Genomic DNA, 19,495 nt, shown 5'->3' on the forward strand with positions numbered 1-19,495 from the left:
TTCTCCTGCCTCAGCCTCCTGAGTGCTGAGATTACAGGTGTGTGCTGCCATGCCTGGCACAGATAGATTTTTAAACAGTTCTATAGAGCTATAATTGACATCTATAAATTTACTCATTTTAAATGTACAGTTACATGGTTTTTAGTGTATTCATGGAGTTGTACCTCTGCCCTCATGGTCTCCTTTTAGAATATGCCTGTTATCCCAGAAAGATTTTTGGTGCTCATAGAATCACCCTCTTCCCTGCCTCTAGCCCAGGGAAACATGTCTGCTCTCTGTCTCTCTAGACTGGTTTTCCCAGCACTTCAGGTGGCTGGGGTCTGCAGCACGCGGGATCAGCGCCTAGTGTGTGACCAAGCAGCACGTTGCAGCTTTACGCTGTGTTGTTTCCTGTTCTGTGCTGTGCTTACACACACCTGGTCTCTGATCAGCTGGTGCACATGCAGATTATTCCTGCCTCTGACTGTTGTGATGTGCCTACTTGCGTGAGTCTTCATGTGGATGTATGTTTTCTTTTTTGGGGTGTAGGAAATACATGAGTGGCACTGCTGAGTGATATAGCAAAAATGTGCTTCGCTTTTTTTTTTAATGCCTCACTTTTTAAGTTAAACTGACTGAATTTTAGATATTTTCTTCTTAATATTTCCATTTTATTTGTTTTGTTTGCTTGTTTTCTGTGACTACACACACTCAAGATTACATGAAAGTCATTCCTTATTTACCCTGCAGTTTTGCTATTCTTATTTCAGGTTCTTAGAGATATGGTAAGAGCTGGATCCCGATCCTATCTGTTGATCTAAAGAGCAAAGTCTTTGTTAAACATGGTCACATTTTAATTTTTTCTAATCTAAACATACAGTTTTCGCCCAAATTCATGCTCATCAGTTTTCTCCTGTGTGAAAATGCAAACACGTGGGCAGAAGCTGGAGCAGAAATCTATGAGCTGCCTTTTAGAAGGTGATCCAAGGATAAAGAGAAGTTTAACATCATAGCAGTGGTGTCCTAAATTAAGGGAGTGTCTTTGTTATTTTTTGATTGCTGGGACACAGTTCTTGACACCCAAAGTCAAAAGAGGAGAGGTTTATTTTGGCTTATAGTTTGTAGAGATTCCAGCCCATAGTTAGCTGGCTGCAAGGCAGGGGTGGAATTGCAGAGGAGAAACAGTTCATTGCAGGGCAGTGGGAAGCAGAGAGAGATCAAGGGAGGAGGAGGAAAACTGACCCTTCCAGGCCACACCCCCAGTGACCACATCCTCCAACCAGGCTCCACCTCCCAATGTTACATTTAGCTATGAAGTCATCAGTGGGCCAATCTAGTGTGAGTATCACATCCCCATGGTCCAGTTGCCTCCCAAGCCACCCCTATGAGCACATGAGGCTTTGTGGGGGCATCTACATATAAATTGTCATGGGAGTTTTGCCAGGGTGACCTGCAGTTCAGAAGTTACCAGGCACAGAGTTAAAGGTGAGGCTGCTGCCTGTCCCTTCCTGAGTGTTACAGTTCATGTTTTAAGCTTTTCACAGTCAGTATTCTTGAAACTTTTGATTTATAAAATAGGTCAGTCCTTAGTCGTGTGTGTGTGTGTGTGTGTGTGTGTGAGAGAGAGAGAGAGAGAGAGAGAGAGAGAGAGAGAGAGAGAGAGAGACAGAGAGAGACAGAGAGAGACAGAGACAGAGAGAGACAGAGAGACAGAGAGAGACAGAGAGAGGACTTTTCAGCTGTTGTTTTTTCTGTTGTCCTCTCTCCTTCCAGCTGTTCATTTTATCACTGTTGCTTTATTCTCTTTCCTTAAGGACCTGACAGAAATAATTGTTCTTTTCCGAGCTTCTTAGCCTGCCAGCTGTGTGATGAGGAGTAGGCGTGCTGCAGACATTCTCTGTACAGGGTTGCTGATGACAGCTTTTGTCAGAGACGTGGCATGAATGTCCCCTCAGTACGAGTCTGGTCGGCTTATCCTGGGCCGTTTCTCACTTTTGCATTGGTGCTAATCCCACCAGGTGGGATCTGCAGTGAAAGAGTTTGGGACTATGGCTTTTTCACTTTTCCTGTTTAGTTCTGGGTTTCCTTGACTGAGTGCAGGCAGGAAGTGCTAGGATAAATGTTGTTTCCCTGTGACTATGGCATTACAGCCTCTATCTTGAATCTATGTCTGGGAATTAAGCTTCTCCTGTCCATCTCTCTGACCCCCTCCCACCTTGCCCCTTTCCTCATCTTCCCTCACAGCTCTGAGGAGCAGGGTGTTTGTCTGTGTGCCACTTTTAAAGGCTTCCTGATAGTTAACCTGATGGTGTGATCATCAGCAAAATCTTGCCTGAGAAGGCTGGAGGAGAGCTTCTTTCCATGCCCATCCTGTCCTGCCTTCTCTTGTCTGATAGCCACACGGAGGCTCTCTCTTCAGTCTTCCTACTCTTTCTGAACAGTCTCGCCTCACTTCCTGAATTATCTTGTCAGACTGTCCTCCAGAGCCTCTGCTCAGGCACACCTCCGTGTCTTCATCACGAGATTCTACTCCCTCTGTGGTGACTGTCTGATATACCTGTGAGCATGTGTGTGGTTTCTGTACCAGCCTGTTTCTTCCTAGTGACCAGCAAGGACGCTGGGTACACAGGAAGTTGGGTAGACAGGAAACTGGGTGGACAGGAAGCTGGCTGAAGCCAGTCTGTGCTGACCCTTAGCTTACAGCCCTGCTGGTACTTTCATTTCTCCCTCCCTTGTTTACTGAGCGCCCTGATTGGGGGTGGCCTGAAAAACTTATTCCTCAGGCCCGTTTTTTCTCCTTAGGCCACAGGTAACTCCATCAGCCAACTTCAGAAAGGAGTTGGGCTGTGGGTATGGGCAGGTGGCACCTGATGCTGGTCATGGCCACTGGTTCAGGAAGCAGCACTGGGATGTGATGAGAGAGTCAGGTTGTCTTGAGCCTTCATGCTGGGGTGGGGGGCGGGTAAAAGAGGAGCCACTCGCAGAGCACTTTAGGTGAAGGAGTGACTAATGACACAGGACAGTGCATAGTGGATTCCTCCATATGCAGGGAAGGCTTTAGCCGTCATGCAATCTGCTTTGATTGGATGTCTACTAAACGCCTAGTGCTAGCCATGAATTGTTTTGGACCCTTCGTCTGTTCCTCCATCCCTCCATCCCTCCATCCCTCCATCCCTCCATCCCTCCATCCCTCCATCCCTTTGGGGATTGAACCGAGGACGTTTGCACTGAGCTGCGTCCCCTGCCTTTTTTTTTTGTTTTACTTCGAGAAGGGCTCACTAAATGACTGAGTTACCCAGGCTTGGCTCAAACTTGTGAACCTCCTGCCTCCGCCTCTCAGAGTATTGGCCAGGCTAGCTTTGCTCACTTTTTGTGTAATTCCAATGCCTCTCCAGATACCTGTGTTGCTATTTGTATTTTATATATGAGTAAACAGAGGCTCAGAAAGATTAATATTTTGTCCAAGGACTCAGAGCAATGAAGAGAGCTTAGTTTTTGCTTTTAAATCCATGTGTAATATTCTATCACTTCTCAGCTAAGAGCCATTCTGTAATGACTGAGGTGGTTGGTTGAATTATAACATTAATATTCGCCAATTAAGTAAAGCGGACATCAGAAATTTAGCACATTAAATAAGAAATCAATTAGAACACTAAAGAAAATCGAGGAAACTATGAATTAGTTTTTTTGAAAAGATCAGCAAATCAGCAAACATTTTAACTATGCTGGCCAAGAAAGAAGAGCAAAGATTCACTTGACTGACCCAGGAATAAGAGAGTGAATAGGGCTACTCACCGTACAGAAATAAAAGCATGGTAAGGAAATACAGTGGTATCTTGGTTCACAAACTCAATTCTCTTTGTGATTCTGGTGGCAAACCAAACTGGACAAGAAAAAAATTTCCCCATAAGGTCAGCATTTAACCTAACCATTGAATTTGATTCAGTTCTTGTCCAACTCAGAATCATGGAAAGAATCAAGTCTGTGAACTGATGTACTACTGTACTGTAAACAATTATGTGGCACTGTGGAGGTCAGTTTGGAGATTCCTCAGCAAACTAGGTCTAGAGGTCCCATTCAACCCAGCTACTCCCCCTTCTGGGTATTTTCCCAGAGGATCTGAAAACATCATATCACAGCTATATATGTGCACCCATGTTCATAGCAGCACAATTTGTAATTGCTAAAATGTGGAAGCAACCCAAATGTCCATCCACTGAGGATTGGATAAAAAATTGTGGTACTTTTATATAATGGAATATTACTCAGCTATAAAGAAAGATAAACTCAAGGCTTTTATAGGTAAATGGTCACAACTAGAGACCATACTCATAAAATGAAATAAATCAGACCTGCATGTTGGACAAGAACATAAGCATCATATTATCTCACTAGTGTAAGACCTGAAAGTGACTAAAAACTAGGAGGTATGATAGACACTGTGAAACAAAAGGAAAATGCTAAGAAGTAAAGGGTAGCTGGGGTGTGGGAAAAGAGAAGTGAAAAAAGGGGAAATTATGTAAGTATGTATATACAGGATAGCTAACATAGTTGTACTACTGTCTTCTATTGCTGTACAGAAAGGAACAGTTAATGATTACTTATTTGATCAATCTTGTATGTCTCTCTTTGTTTTCCTGAGAAACCACTTTGAAGATATCAATAAGTAATACAACCATGGTTAATTTCCTACAACTTTGTCTGTAACTGTTTTGTTTGTATTGTTCTTATGCCATTTTGTAAATGGATGTCTGTTTGTTAATATGTTTTCCTTCATTTTTTAAAATAAAAAAATAATTATGTGGCAGCAAATCAGATAGCCTAGATAAGGTGGAAAAATTGCTGGACAGATGGTCTATAAAAATTAAGAAGAAATACAAAATCTGAATAGACCTATAACAACTAATAAGAGGCAGTAGTCAAAAAACTTACCCTACAAAGAAAAATTCAGGATTACATGGCTTCACTAGTGAATTCTGAAAATAGGAGAGGGGTAAATACTTCCTGCCTCATTTTATGAAGCCAGTATTACCTTGATATCAAAACCAGATAAAGATATGTCAAGAAAAGCAGCCTACAGGCCAATATTCCTTATGAAAATAGAGAGGAAAGGAATCCTCAACAAAACCCACCAGACAGAGAAGGATAGCACAACATAACCAAATGGTGTATTCTCTACAAATGCAGTACTGGTTCAACATATGAAAGCCAACTAGCATAACACAGCGGATTAGTATTAGTGTGGGAAGCAGATTATATAGGAAGAATAACCACAGCCCATCTCAGCAGGTAAAGAAAAAACATTTGACAAAATCTAACAGCTTTCATGATTAAAACAAGAATCAACAAATTAGGACTAGAAGGGAGCTTCCTTGATTTAATAAAGGGAATCTTTGAGATACTTTCAGTTGAGATCATCTCTAATGGTGAGAGACAGAGCACTTTTGCCTCTGGTCAGGAACTGACCAGGCTGCCCTCTTGCTGGTTGTGTTTGGTGTGGTACTGGGGGTTCTGGCCAGGGCAGTTAGGCAAGAAAATGAAATGAAAGCCAGCCAGATCAGGAGGAAGAAGGAAAACTATCCCTCTCTGCAGGTGATATTTAGAAAACCTAAAGAATCCAAAAACACCTCTGCAGAGTTAGAGGATGTGAGGTCAGTATACAAATGTCAAGCAATGAACCGTGTGAAAATGATATTCAATAAACAGTGCCATTGGTAATAGTGTAAGAAAGAACAAAATACAGATGTTCTTTGACTTACAATGAGGTTACACCCAGAAAGCCAATTGAAAATTGAAAATATCATGAAGTCCGACATGAATTTGATATAGCTGCCTACCAGACACCGCTGCCTGCAACGGTACACTGCTGAGAGTCAGTGTTGGCTTCCGGCTCACGTGCTGGTTGTCTCTGCGGTGGGTGATGCTGCCAGGCATGGTGAGATGTCATCTGGCTCCAGACTGCAAGTCCCAGAAAAGGTCAAGAGTCTAATTTGAAGTATAGTTTCTCTGAGCGTGGTGCACACTGTGATCCCAGTGCTTGGGAGGGTGAGGCAGGAGGATCGCCTGGGCTACATAGCAAGACCCTTGTCTCAACAAACAAAATAATTATTATAAAATTATAAAGTAACTACTTGGTTAGCTGACTGTTTAAAAAATTAGAAATACAGTTCTTCTGAATATGTGTCACTTCCACACCATCATCAAGCTGGAAAATCCTAAGTCAGATCATTGAAGGACTTTCTGTATTTAATATAGTTCACCAAAGAGGCACCGGACGGTTACACTGAAAACTACCAAAAATGCTGAAAGAAATAAAGAAATGAAAGGGCATCCTGTATTCGTGGATTGGAAGACTTAATGGTTAAAGGAAGGTTTTTTTTTTTTTTTTTTTTTTTTTTTTGGTGCTGGGAATTGAACTCAGGGCCTTGTGCTTACCAGGCAGGTGCTGTGCCATTGAGCTACATCCCTGGCCCTAGACTTATTTGTTAAGGTGACAGTATTCACGAAATTGAGCTATAGATTCAATGCAATCTCAAAATTCCTATTGACTTCCTTTGAGAAATGGACAAGTAGATCCTACATTTCATGTGGGAATGTAAGCATTATCAGAAACAGTATTGAAAAAGAAGAATAAAGTTGGAGAACTCCTATTTGAGCTTTAAAACTACTACAGAGCTATAGTGATGAAGACCATGGGACCTTCACCTAGGGCCAGACCTAAACTGAGTCAGTAGAATGCAGTCTAGAAGTAAACACACGTCTGTGGTCTGTTATTTTTAAGAAAAAATAAGTAGCTTTCTTCTAATTGATTATACACACACATTTTAATAGTGTAGAACATGGTGTACATATACACACATTGTGGAAATGGCATAATCAGGCAGTTTAAGATACACATTACTCACATACCATTCCTTTTTCATGGTGAGAACATTAAATCCTCTCTCTTCACTGCTTTCAAGCATGCAGCATCTTGTTCTTAGCCTGGGACCACACTGCACAGTCGAGCTCTGCTGCTTCCTCTTCCTGGGTAACTGCAGCTGCACTGTCCTCTCCCCAGTGCCCCTGCCCACCCCTGGTGACCATTCTACTCTCTGTATACCCTGCGTGTAAGTGAGATCATAGGGTGTCTTTCTTTTTGGTCTTGCTTGTTTCATTTAACATAATGTCCTCCAGATTAACCCATGTCACAAATGCCCAGATTTCCTTTGTTTCAAAGACCAGAAGCATTCCTTCATGTATGTGCTGCCCCTCTCGTGACAGATGCTTGCATGATTCCCTGTCCTGCCTGATGTGACCTGTGCTACAGTGGCCTGGACTGCAGATGTGGCCGCCACACACTGATTTCATTTCCTTTGGACACAGACTCAGCATAGGAACTGCTCGAGCATATGCTGCTCTATTTTTGATTTTCTGAGGAGCCTCCATACTGTTGCCTATAACAGCTACAGTGATTTACATTCCCAAGTTAACAAAATCAGGAAAGAAACAGTATTTTCAACAAATGGTGTTAAAACAGCTTGATATCTATAAGGAAAAGAATAAGTTGGGAGCCCTCTCTCATATCATATACAGAGTTAACTGAAACTGCATCTAAGATCTAAATGTAAGAGTTAAAACTATAAAACCTTTAAAAGAAGATATAGGTATAAATCTTTGTGACTTTTGATTAGACAACAGTTTCTTAAATGGAATACTGAAAAGCAACCAAAGAAAAAATAGATGAAATGTACTTCATCAAAATGTAAAACTTTTGTATGCCAAAGAACACTATCAAGAAAGAAAAAAGAATATCTACACAATGGGAGAAAAAAGTGTTGCAAATCATATACATCTGATAGGGATCTACTGACCTGACTGTGTAAGGAGATTTTAACATTCAGTGATGGATAAGATAATTTTAAAAATGGTAAAGGCTTTGAACAGATATGTATTTCTTTCTTTTCTTTTCTTTTTTGAGATAGGGTATCACTATGTAGTTCAGGCTGGCCTTGAACTTGCAGTGATCCTCCTGTTTCAACCTCCCAAGTGCTGGGATTATAGGCATGCACCACCGTGCCTGGAAAAAAAGATATTTGTTTAGAGAAAATGGCCAAGAAACACATGAAAAGTTGCTTGGCATCATTGGCCATTAGGAAAATTCAAATCAGAATTATGAATAGCATTCACATCCACTAGGATTGTATAGAGTATCTTTTTCAAGAGAAAACAAGTATTGGCACCAATGCGAAGAGGTTAGAACCCTCCTGACTGCTGGTGTGAATGTAAAGTGGCTCATATGCTGTGTGTTCCTCAGCACATCAGGTGTGTAGTTGGCGTGTCCAGTCATTCTGCTTCTTAGCATATCCCAAGGAGTTCAGAACCTGTCTTCCCACAAAAACATGTGCACAGTGTTCGTAGCTCCGTTGTTCATACTAGCCAAAATGTAGAAAGAGCCAGATGTTCATCCGCCTGAATGGGTAAACAAAAGGTTTCACCCATGGGCTGAAACAGTGTTCAGAAAGAGAAAGTTAGCTGATGCATGCTAACAGCACAAATGAATCTGGAAAATGCTAGTGAAAGAAGCAGGACGTAAAAGCCATGAACTGACCCATCCATTTTCATGAAATGTCCAAAATAGGTAAATGGAGACACAGGAAGTAGAATTGTAGTTTCCAGAATCTGGAGAGAGGGTAAATCGGGGTGACTGCTAGCCAGTATGGTGTTTCTTTTTGGGGTGACGAAAATATTCTGGCAATGAATTATGGAAAGATTTTTACAATCTATGCGTACTCTAAAAAACCAATTAATCATAAATGTTCAAAGGGCAAATTATGTGTGATAAATGATTTATATTTCAGTTTGAAAAACTGCCCTATTGGAAGTTTGTTATCAGGACAATAAAGAAAATATCTAAAAATTGGGAAGAATTAGTCACATGGCTGCTCTAGTTCCCAAGTCTGTCTCTGAAAGAGGCAGTGCAGGACAGTCCTGTCATTTGAGCAAGGGAATGGGCTTTTTGGAAGACAGTGGCCACCCCATCACAGTGGCAGGGCTGGCCACAGGGCCTAGGCCTCAGGTTCTGGCCCAGTTCCTCTTCACCACCCCATCTGTCCCTTAATGAGGCTGATTTCTTGTTTTTTTTTTTTGTTTTTGTTTGTTTGTTTCTTTCTTTTTTTCATCTTTTTGAGACAGGGTCTCACTATGCAATTCAGACTGGCCTTGAACTCATTTTGTAGCCCAGGCTGGTCTCAAAGTTGCAAAGATCCTCCTGCCTCAGACTCCTGAGTGCTGGGATTACAGGTGTGCACCACCATGCCCAGCTGAGTTTCATGAGTGGAATCAAGCAAGCTGCTGCAAGCGGCATATTTTAAAAACTAAAATAAGATGTGCCTGCTCACAGAGGGGCTGAGGGAGCTGGAGAGTGATGAGCGTCTGCAGTGAAGACTGCTCTCCTAGAAAAGGGTGCGTGGTGTGTAAACTTCGGGACTTTTTAAAGGTTACACGATAGCTCCAGAGGTTTCCTGAGGAATTGAGATTTGCAGCATCGCTTTGGGAAGTGTGGTGAGCAGCAGTCTCTGCACGTTTATGCGAGGGTGCATGTATGCGCTACCTTTTTGTCACCAAAGCAAATACTTGAGATGGTCAACTGACAGAAGAGGGTTATTCTGGCTCACAGTTCTAAGAATTTCAGTCCATAATCCATTGGTTCCTCGAGTGGATTATGGCTCACGCATGTTGGAACGTTATCCCAGGAGTGTGACAGGGCCACGCAGGAAGTGTGAGAGAGAGGAAGTGACCACCCCTGTGACCCAGGCCTCACCGCTTAAGGTTTTCATCGCCTTCCTGCAGTACCATGCTGGGGCCCAGCCCTCACCAGTGGACCTCTGGTGGACACATTCAGACCATAGCGTTCTGGCCCTGACCTGAGGATTCATGTCTCACAGTGCAACGTGCGCTGAAGCCATCGGCGGGACCCTAAAGTCTAACAGTTCCAGCCTTGCTGAAAAGTCCCAGTCAATGTCTCCTCTGAGGCTTGAGGTAGACTCCACTGTGAGCTTGTGGAAGTCAGAGAACGACTGACACAGACTGTCCTCGTTTAATGACGAGTTCAGTTCCTGTGAGTAGGTTGTTAAGTGAATTGGTTGCTAACAGAAGAATTCTATACAGAATGCACATTACAATATTCAGAGTAAAGAAATGGTCAAAGGAAGCTCCAACTTGAAGACTTGGCTTTTATTTGCAGAACTTTTACGTGCGGTACTGTAATGTATAACCACATACAACTAAGATTGTACTGTAGTGGTACTCAGCAAAAATCACAGTACTTATAAACAAGCGGTACTGCACAAAAAAGACAGTAAGGCTCTATCAACAAGATATACAGGACTGTATAAACAAAAGACTGACCCTAAGTCTGAGCAGCAGGTCACAAGTCCGAACAGCTGTTGAATAGGTAGGTCGTTAAACAAGGAAAATCTGTCTTCCCATGGAGGCACAGGGCAAACAGTCCCATTCTGAAGGATAGAGTCAGACCAAAGGAAGACCAGACCCCAGCAAGGTACTGACTGCTCAAGCTCTGTGTTCAGCATCAGGTCCCCGATGGGCAGACGTGGGCTCCCCGGGGCATGGACAGCCCTACTCCTGTAGCCCTGCTATTAGCTATTTCACAGGCCAACTCTGATCGCACCCTGTCAGGGGCTGCTTGCATGGACTCTGTCCTGCAGCACACTGCTTGGCCTACCAGCCTTGCCTTTGAAGTCTCGGCAGAAGCCTCTGCGACCCCATCAACCCTCACAATCTGAGCACCTGCAACACTGCGTCACATGAGTGGTGAGGGCCTGCTGCTGGCCTGAGCTGTGTCTGCACTGCTGGAGCCACTGTGTCGTGATCTCTGAGTGCCTTGCTGGCCTGGGCAATTTGGGGTGAGCAAGGACCCTGGGATTCTCTTCTCAAAAGAGAATTGTTGAGCGAAAATTGTGGAAAATCAGTGAACCAGAATTGTATCATTGTTCTGGTGTGCCGTGTCTCTGAGCCTGTGACCCTTGCCAATTCTTGAGATGCCCTAAAGGCTTCTTTCCTGCGATCTCTGTGCAAAGCTATCGAATGTGCCCTCTACAGCTCTTTTCCTGGCCCATCTTCACACTTTTCAATTTTCTCTGCTCCTTATTGTTGATTTTCTCTGTAAATCTGGCTAAAAGCAGGCAGCAGTGCCCAACCTGCAGCCTGAGGGCTTCATTGCTTTGAAATTCTCTGTCTGATGAAGTCATCCATCACCTGTAAGCCCAGCCTTCATCAGTTGCAGGATGTGGGCCAAATGCATTCCTTCTTCACCACAGCGAAACATGTGTGACCTCAGTCCAGTTCCCAGCATCACTCCCGTTTCCGTGGGAAACACCTCAGCACAGCCCATGTCCCCTTGTAAAAGGTCCTATTTCCTCTGTCACCTTTTTTTTTTGTGTGTGTTTGCTTTTTGAAATAGGGTCTTGCTATGTAGCCCAGACTGGCTTCCAATTCAAGGTGATCCTCCTGCCTTAGCCTCCCAAGTGCTGGGATTACAGGTGTGCGCCACCACACCTATCATCCACTGTTATAATAAATCAAGCACCAAGCCTCCCAAACATACCTTCTGTTACAGCAGCTGCTGTCGCTCCCTGGGGCTAGCTCCAGACCTAGTGTGATAATGGTGTTCCTATTGCTAACCAAATTGCCTCGTACATCCAGTTTTCTCTAAAAACAGAGCCCCTCCTACTGTAACTCCATCAGATCTAGGCAGCCTAGTCACACTAACGCCTGTGTGTGTGGATGTCTCCCCCAATCAGGTGGTGCAGGCCCAGTGCATCAAGACAGAAACTGAGTTCTACCGCCGCAGCCGCAGCGAGATAGTGAATGGTGAGGGCCACACCATGGGGGCGCTCTACTGGCAGCTGAATGACATCTGGCCAGCTCCTTCTTGGGCCTCTCTAGGTAAGAGCTTCACTGTCCTCTGTATCAGGGAGAGAAGCAAGACCCAAGGGAGAGGGACTAAGAAAGCACAGAGCTTGAAGGGTCAGGTGAATGGAGGCAGAACTGGGGCCCACGAGGCTGTTGGAACCAGGTGTGTGACTCACAGCCCCTGCTTATATCAGCACTGTTTCCTCGGCCCTAGCAGTAATGTATATTAGTCTATCACTGGGACACAATACCTGATGCCCAGAATTTAAAGGAGAAGTTTAGTGGCTCTCAGTTTCAGGTGATTCAGTCCATGGTCAGCTGGCTCCAAGGCATAACCATTATGGCAGCAGGACCTGGCAGAGGGAAGATTTTCACCACATGGTAGCCGGGAAGCAGAGCAGGGCAGCAGTGCCAGAGAGAAAGGAGCCAAGGACCAAATATAGACCCCAAGTTCACACTTATGACCCATCCAGACGCCTAGCAGTGTGCCCCTCCAATCTCCAGGGTGGCTCCCAAGCCAATCACTAGACATCCTACCCTGACCCCCAAAGGGGGCTCTGAGCACTGTGGGTGCAGTCACAGCAGGCCAGTAAGGACAGGTCATGTCCAGAGGTCCCAGACATGTATCCTGCAATTATTGCATAGAATGTGAATTTTTAAAAGAGCATTCCCACAGCATGAATGTGAACATCCCTTCTTTAGTGTAGGAAAGGTCTGCCCAGGGGAAGATTGGCCCACTTAGCTGCTGAAGTGCTTCTTTCTCTGACTTGGTTGCTCTCTAGGATCATCTTTAGTATACCGTTTACTTCAGGGGCAAGAGGGTAATAGAGTCAGAGACCCAGGCTGCCTGCTGGTTGAACTGGCAACCTTCCCGGTTCACTAGCAGCAGGTGAGAGATCGGCGTGGAGCTTGTAGTTTGAGGGATCCCATCTACTTGGGTATAGTTAGCAAAAATGGAGTAAGGGTGAGTCTTTAGCCTGTCCTGGAGGTGACTGAAGCAGAGTTTAGATAGTAGTAAAAATAATAGCTTTGGGTCAAACAAGACGGAAGGCCATTGTGACAGGAGAGGATGCCCAGGATGCCCAGAGCCCTAACTGTGTGAGCCCCTGATTCCCTCACCCTGGAAACTCCTGCCAGCCCTATAGCCAGCCACGGGGACAGTAGGAACAGGGGCCCAGCCAGCTGGCCCTGGCCTCCCCGACCTCCTCACTGTCCACAGAGTATGGCGGCAAATGGAAGATGCTGCACTACTTCGCCCGGCGTTTCTTCGACCCACTGTTGCCCGTGGGCTTTGAGGATAAGGACGTGTTTTACATTCACGGCGTGTCCGACCTGCATGAGGACCGGAATGTGATGCTCACTGTGAGTCGCTGGGGCCCTTGCTCTCGGACACCGAGGACTGGAGATCAGCTCCTTAGTGCTTTGGTTTATGGCTTTGGGAATAAATAGGAATAGCTTATGGCTTTGGGGATAAATAGGAAAGAAATTAATTTGCATCAAAATATTTTTAGTACCTGTAGTAGAAAATGTGCTGTCCTTGGGATCAGAATACTATTTGGACAGCAGTCAGGTAAGGCTCTGCCGTGTGCTGCAGGACCGCTTGGCAAGTCAGCATTCTGTCTGTCAGGTGATGCAGCAGCTCACTGCCCTGGAGGTGTCTGTGAATAGTGCATTACCTGAATTATACGAACTGCAAAGTGTGATGGAAGTGTAAGCTTATTTATCAGCACAAGAAGCAGGCAACAGTCCAAATTTTGCAAAAAGAACTGGTAAAACTTGGTATGTTAAGGTTGAAGTCAGTCAGACTATCCAGAATGGGTAGGTAGAAAAATAAACTTCCATTTATAACAAGTTTCAGAAAAGAGAAAAGGACAGCAAGCCTCTGATGGCTGGCCACACTGGAGTACACTGGTCACACTGGAAGTGGCCATGAATAGGGTACCTTGTGGCCTCCTGGGACAGGTTTTCCAATTCTCACCCCTGCCTGTGAAGCCTGTGCGGCCATTGTCCTCCTTGTCCACGTGGAGAAAGAGAGGCTGGGGGGTTTGGGGACTTGGTCACATGACCAGCACTCAGCAGCCTGGGATTAAAACCTGGCTTTGCCGTCCTCTAACAGGTGTGCTGTCCCCACTGCAGTGGCCGTCCCCACGCTCAGTGCTCCTTCTTCCCGCTTCCTTCCTCAGCTGACAGTGCACTCCTGGAGCTCCCTGCAGCCTGAGTGTGCCCACACCACGAAGCCCTTGGTGATGAAGGCAGGGGCCGCTACCCATCTGTACAGTGAGCCCGTGGCCCACCTGCTGAGCAGGTGCGGGAGCTGCACCCGGCACACCTGCGTGTTCTCCTTCTACCTCTCAGAGGGCCGTGGGCGCGTGAGCCCAGTCAACTATCATTTCCTGTCCTCCCTAAAGGATGCCAAGGGGCTGCTCAAGGCACGCATCACGGTAAGCCAGGTTGCCCATGGGCTGCATCCTAGCTGCACACTGCCTGCTTGGTTCTGGGGTGACCTGTGGCCTGGGGGAGACACCCTTTCACTTTGGATGCAAAGACCAGAGGGTTTTCACTTGCAGGAAGGGTTTGTCCAAGGGTTTAGTTTCCACCCCAGTCTCCCACTGACTATACCCCATGGGTCCCACACTGTGACCCGGGTGCTTTGCTGCGTCCCCTCTGACCTGCAGGATGGTGCTAGCCTCTGTGCTGTGCCAGAGAGCAAACCCTCCGGAGACCAAGCAGCGCAGGATGCCGCACCCCAGCTTTAACTTTGAGTTTGGTCTGTTAATCACTGTGCATGCTGATCTATGACTTAATCACCAAATGCCTATAATTGCCAAGAAAAAAAAAAAAAAGGCTGTTTAGGCTGTGCTGTTATAAAACTTGTACCCCTGGAGGGCGTGGGCTGTGGCTGATTGAAGACCCCCCCAATAGTAACTGACAGCATTTTTCTAGAAAGTTTCACTTTCTGTTTTTAACAAATTTTAAATTTGTTTTAAAAAATTTATTTTACACTTTTACTTCATTGAGAAAGCTTTTTAAAATTGACTTTAGAAATAATCATATGAAAATTGTCTTTGCAGTTTTTTTTTTTGAAAAGGGCATAAATGTTGAAAACATGCCTTCTTCCCAAATTAATAGTGAAATATTCACATAACAATGTCCAAGTTCTCAGTAACGACTGAGGTAGCACAGATAGGAAAGAGGTGACTATGTTTAAATAGCTTTTTTTTTCCAGAAAGAAAGAAAACTAAAACAAAAACGAAACTGGACTGGACAAAGCTTTGGCTTCTAAATGGATGACTTAGGAAACGTTTTTTATTTCTTTAACTAGGGCTTCTTGTCTTTTCTCACTTGTGTTTTGGTGAGACCTGTTCATCCTCGGGTAACCCTGGCGTTCGTTGTCATCCCTGGGGGGTTGGCGTGGCTGAGCACTTGCTGACCCTCTCTTGGAGGCCAGGGGTCCAGCAGCAGGAGAGGTGGCCATGCCCCAGCTGCCTGGACTCTGGGTCAGCTCGAGAAGCTGGGTGGTCTTGTCTCTGTGGCTGCCTCCTCTTCACAGCAGCAGAGGAAGTTGCCTTGCCGTTCAGCGTCCACCCCCAGATTGAGTCTCTACCCCTCCGGGTGTCCCCAGGGCACTCAAGTGTCTTCTGCTCCTGTCAGTGTAGGTTTTCTTTTTATAATTGAGGACCTAGAATGATAATCATGCAAGTGCCTTAGGGCCAAGTTATCTATAGTAAAAAATGCGCTTTGAAGTACTTTATGTCACACGTCACACATAATGAAAGACCCTGTAGCATAGCATGGATGAGGAATGATCAAAGAAGAATTAATGCAGTAAAAGACACACTGGCATGAGTCTCCCTCAGCACCCTCCCCCTTGCTTGGAACACACTTACCCCACTGTTCTTGCCACTTTCTGTTTCATGAGTGTCTTCAGTTGTGCTGTTGTGGCTGCCTCGGTCCTGAATTATTTCCCTTTCATGGTCATTCTGACTTTGGGGAAGAGCTGGAGTCACACGGAGTCAGACCCAGCGAGTGAGGGGGATGAGGCCACAGCATTGTGTTTTGGGGACCCCTCCTTTCAGTTGGATGGCACCCTGGCAGCAGCATTCACTGAGGTCTTGATCATAGCTCATAAAGACACTCAGGGAAGAGGACTCCATACTTGCTTGAGAAAGTGGCAAGAATGATGTGATCAGTGTGTTTGGACTGAGGGGGAGGATTTTTGGCGTGGTTTGTGGCCATGTGTCCTTTACTGTAATAAACATTTTAAATGTAAGCATTCGCCATCCTCTTCGACCACCCCGGGTCTGCGTGTCAAGGAGCTGTGTGGTGAATGCCGAGGTCACTGTGACACTGTCCTCGCAGCCGCACCTTCGGGGCACAGCTCAATGCCCCCTGCTGTGCTCAGGGCTGAGCAAGTGGAATGAGCCTCCCTGGCTCCCCCCACGCTCCTTCGATGCGCCTGTGCAGGATTCATACGCGTCACAAGTGCTCGTAGGGTCACTGTCCTGTGCAGTCTGCGCATGCCTGCAGGCTGATGTCCAGATGGCGTGGGCTTCGGCGCCTTGAGGCTCAGCGAGTGGCCTTGTCTGCAGCCAGGTCCTGTGTCCGTAGGTCACTTACGCCACTGCCCTTACACAGGATGGTCCTTTCCTGCTCTGAGAAAAGTGATCAGAGATAGAAAGCTTCGGGGTCCTTGTGAAATGCTCTCCTTAGTATTCGGAGCCACATAATAATTTGAAATTATTAGTTTGGTTATTTCCCACAGACTGAAGTCATTTTCCAAGCACTTGAATGTCTGACCCCGTACACAGGACATGTGACTTCAGCACAGTGGAGGAGGTACTGGGGGTAGGCTCCTCCTGGGCTCATCCACGTCCCCAGGCTGGCGCTAGACCCCTGGCTGCTCCCTCACCTGTCTGGGTATTTGTCTTTTTTTCCAGGCCACCATCTCCCAACAAGGCGACACATTTGCCTTTGACCTGGAGACATCGGCGGTAGCACCCTTCGTGTGGTTGGACGTAGGAAGTGTCCCGGGGAGGTTCAGCGACAACGGATTCCTTATGACCAATAAGACACAGACTGTTCTTTTTCACCCGTGGGCACCCACCAGCAAGAGTGACCTGCAGCGATCTCTTCGTGTGACTTCCCTGATGGACATTTACTGAAGGGGCCCGGTTGTGCGTGTCCGCAGGTGACGTCCTCAGGCAGGGCTGCACGTACGCGTTCCTGGACCTGGCTGGGCTCGTTTCCTGAGTTAACCCCACAGGTGCTGTCACTAGGGCCCTTCCAAGAGTTCACAGGAAGGGGACAGTGGCAGTGTCTGTGGAACCGCACATGGGAGGCTATGAGGTCCCGTAGGCCTTTCATAGTCAGCATCGAGAAATACTGTTCTTAATTTTTGTTTTTATTAGCACAAGTTTGTAGTACTTAATGATCATGCTCACTGGGGGAGTTGTACATAGCACATCCAGTTGTTCCCAGCACCTCCCTCGCCCCTGCTTCTGTCTTGCTGAGTAATCTCACCGAGAAGCCCGGTTATTGTGGGTTCAGTCTTCAGAATGACGGGCTTCTCGGTGACTGTCACGTTGATCATTATTCCCAGACTGTTTAGGGGCTGATCATTGTTTGGTTACTATTTGGGAGTAAGATTGCTTGTCATTTTGAATTATTAAATAAAATACTGCTTTAGTAACAATAACTTATTTTTCACAAGACCCTTAGTGTGATCCTTTGAAAAATAAACTGGCATTGAAATCACTGTGGGCCCTGGAAGTTTTGGATGTCCTGACATTGGCATGTATGTGGGGTGGGCTTCAGATTTGGGTGAATCCAATGAGTTTTCCAGTTCAAAGGCCTGGATTAATGTGGGCCTGTCAGCCCTGGCACTAAAATGATGTTACTTTTATCAACAGTTTAAATCATTTCTTTACATCGATTAACTGTAAGTTGCTTTAAAATTGTTGACTTACTATCACATTTACAACATTACATTGATAGAGATAGGGGGCAAAATGTTAACATGTACCAAATGTGAGTACAGCTATGTGAAATTTTTGTATTAGTTCTGCAGTTTTTCTCTAAGTTTGAAATGATATAGAAATAAAAGCTGTGTAAATTGCACTGACAACTTGATCTTCACCTGTGACCTGTGGAATCATGCTGTGGACATTGTGCTGGCTGCTCATGTCCACTTGATAAGTGGGGCAGCTGCGGGCTCCTAGCCGAGACTTAGAAAGGTTTGCTGTGGGAGCAGCCACATCACTGGGGAGGAACTGGAGCACAGCGAGTGGACTCGCCGGGCAGAGGTGTTGGTCTTAAATGGAGAAGCATTAGGTTCTGTGTGTGTAAGGAGAGTGAATGCCGGCCACCAGTCCTCCCCTCAGCACCCAGGTTCCTCGCTGTGCCTGTGAGGCTGGGCCCTGTGGGGAAAAGGCTATCTGATGGCCTGGAGGGGGAGCTTTGATGTGCACTGGCTGGAGCTTACCCGAAGTTCTGCGGCTTTAATCAGGTTACCTAACTTCTGTGTTTTACTTTTTTAAGTGGTAAAATGGGAATAATAAGCCCAAGATTGCTGGGTGTGGGGTGCACGCTGTAATCCTAGCACACAGGAGGCTGAGGCAGGAGGATTACTGAGTTTAAGGCCAGCCTGGAATGTAATAGGGAGACCCTGTCTAAAAACCAACAAGCAAAACAATGGGAATACTAACACTTGCCATGTTGTTTGTTTTGGAGAATAAGATAATCTGGCCAATGGGTGTGGCTCTGTGGGTGGGAGCATCCCTGGGTCCTGCGCTGGAGTCCTTGCAGGGCCAGCATAAGACACATTGCTTCCAACCAGGCACCTGCTGAGGCTTCCTGGCCATGTGGCTGTGTGCAGCAGCGCCAATTGCCGAGCCCCAGTGAGATGCAGACCATCATCCCTGGCCTGCAGAAGCCACTGTAAGGACAGAGGGTCTGGAATGGAGTAGATGCTGGTTAGCGCTGGCGCTGCTGCTTACCATGGTCACGGTCACCCAGGTCCTGTTGTGGAGCAGTTACAAAGATGGAGCAAAGATAGGCGGATTCTTTCTCTCTTTCCTTTTTTTTTTTTTTTTTTTTTTTGAGACAGAGTCTCATTATGTAGCCCAGGCTGGCCTCAAACTTGATATCTCCTGTCTCAGCCTCCTGAGTGCTGGTATTACAGGTGTGTGCCACCATGCTCAGTCCTTTTTTAGTTTTTAGTTGTTTATGTTTTATTTTTGCTTTTTGGCTTTTTGAGACAGGGTTTTTTTTAATATATATAGTTCAGGCTGGCTTTGAACTAGCAGCAATCCTCCTGCCTCAGCCTCTTGAGGGTAGGATTACAGGTGTGTGTCACTATGCCTGTGTCTGGTTTTTAGTTATTTATTTATTGGTACTGGGCTCAGACCCACAGCCTTGTATATGATGCTCCAGCCCCAGCCCTCAGGCAGGCAGTCTAGATCTCATCCAGACTGAGTCTTGGACATTTGGGCCATGTCCCCTTCAGCCTTGTGCCTCCCCACATCCTCTCCCTGGGGACATGCAAGAAGAAAGAAAACTCCCCTGGAAAAGCACAGAATAGGAAGGAGGAGGTGGGCAGCAATTC

The 19,495-nt window shown here is 45.8% G+C and overlaps 1 protein-coding gene across 1 annotated transcript in view; it reads left to right on the forward strand.

Annotated features, from left to right (window-relative positions):
- Manba (mannosidase, beta A, lysosomal) overlaps nucleotides 1–18,016 on the forward strand; it is a 93,601-nt gene extending 75,585 nt beyond the window's left edge. Inside the window, exons 14-17 of the mRNA XM_005406248.2 lie at nucleotides 11,781–11,925; nucleotides 13,112–13,254; nucleotides 14,076–14,333; nucleotides 16,830–18,016. Coding sequence (XP_005406305.1) covers nucleotides 11,781–11,925; nucleotides 13,112–13,254; nucleotides 14,076–14,333; nucleotides 16,830–17,054 — 771 coding nt within the window. The 3' untranslated portion in view covers nucleotides 17,055–18,016. The remainder of the gene's footprint in view (nucleotides 1–11,780; nucleotides 11,926–13,111; nucleotides 13,255–14,075; nucleotides 14,334–16,829) is intronic.
- The last annotated feature ends 1,479 nt before the right edge of the window (nucleotides 18,017–19,495 follow it).

Source organism: Chinchilla lanigera, unplaced genomic scaffold, assembly GCF_000276665.1.
Source record: "Chinchilla lanigera isolate Chin_1 unplaced genomic scaffold, ChiLan1.0 scaffold00095, whole genome shotgun sequence".
NCBI lineage: Eukaryota > Metazoa > Chordata > Mammalia > Rodentia > Chinchillidae > Chinchilla > Chinchilla lanigera.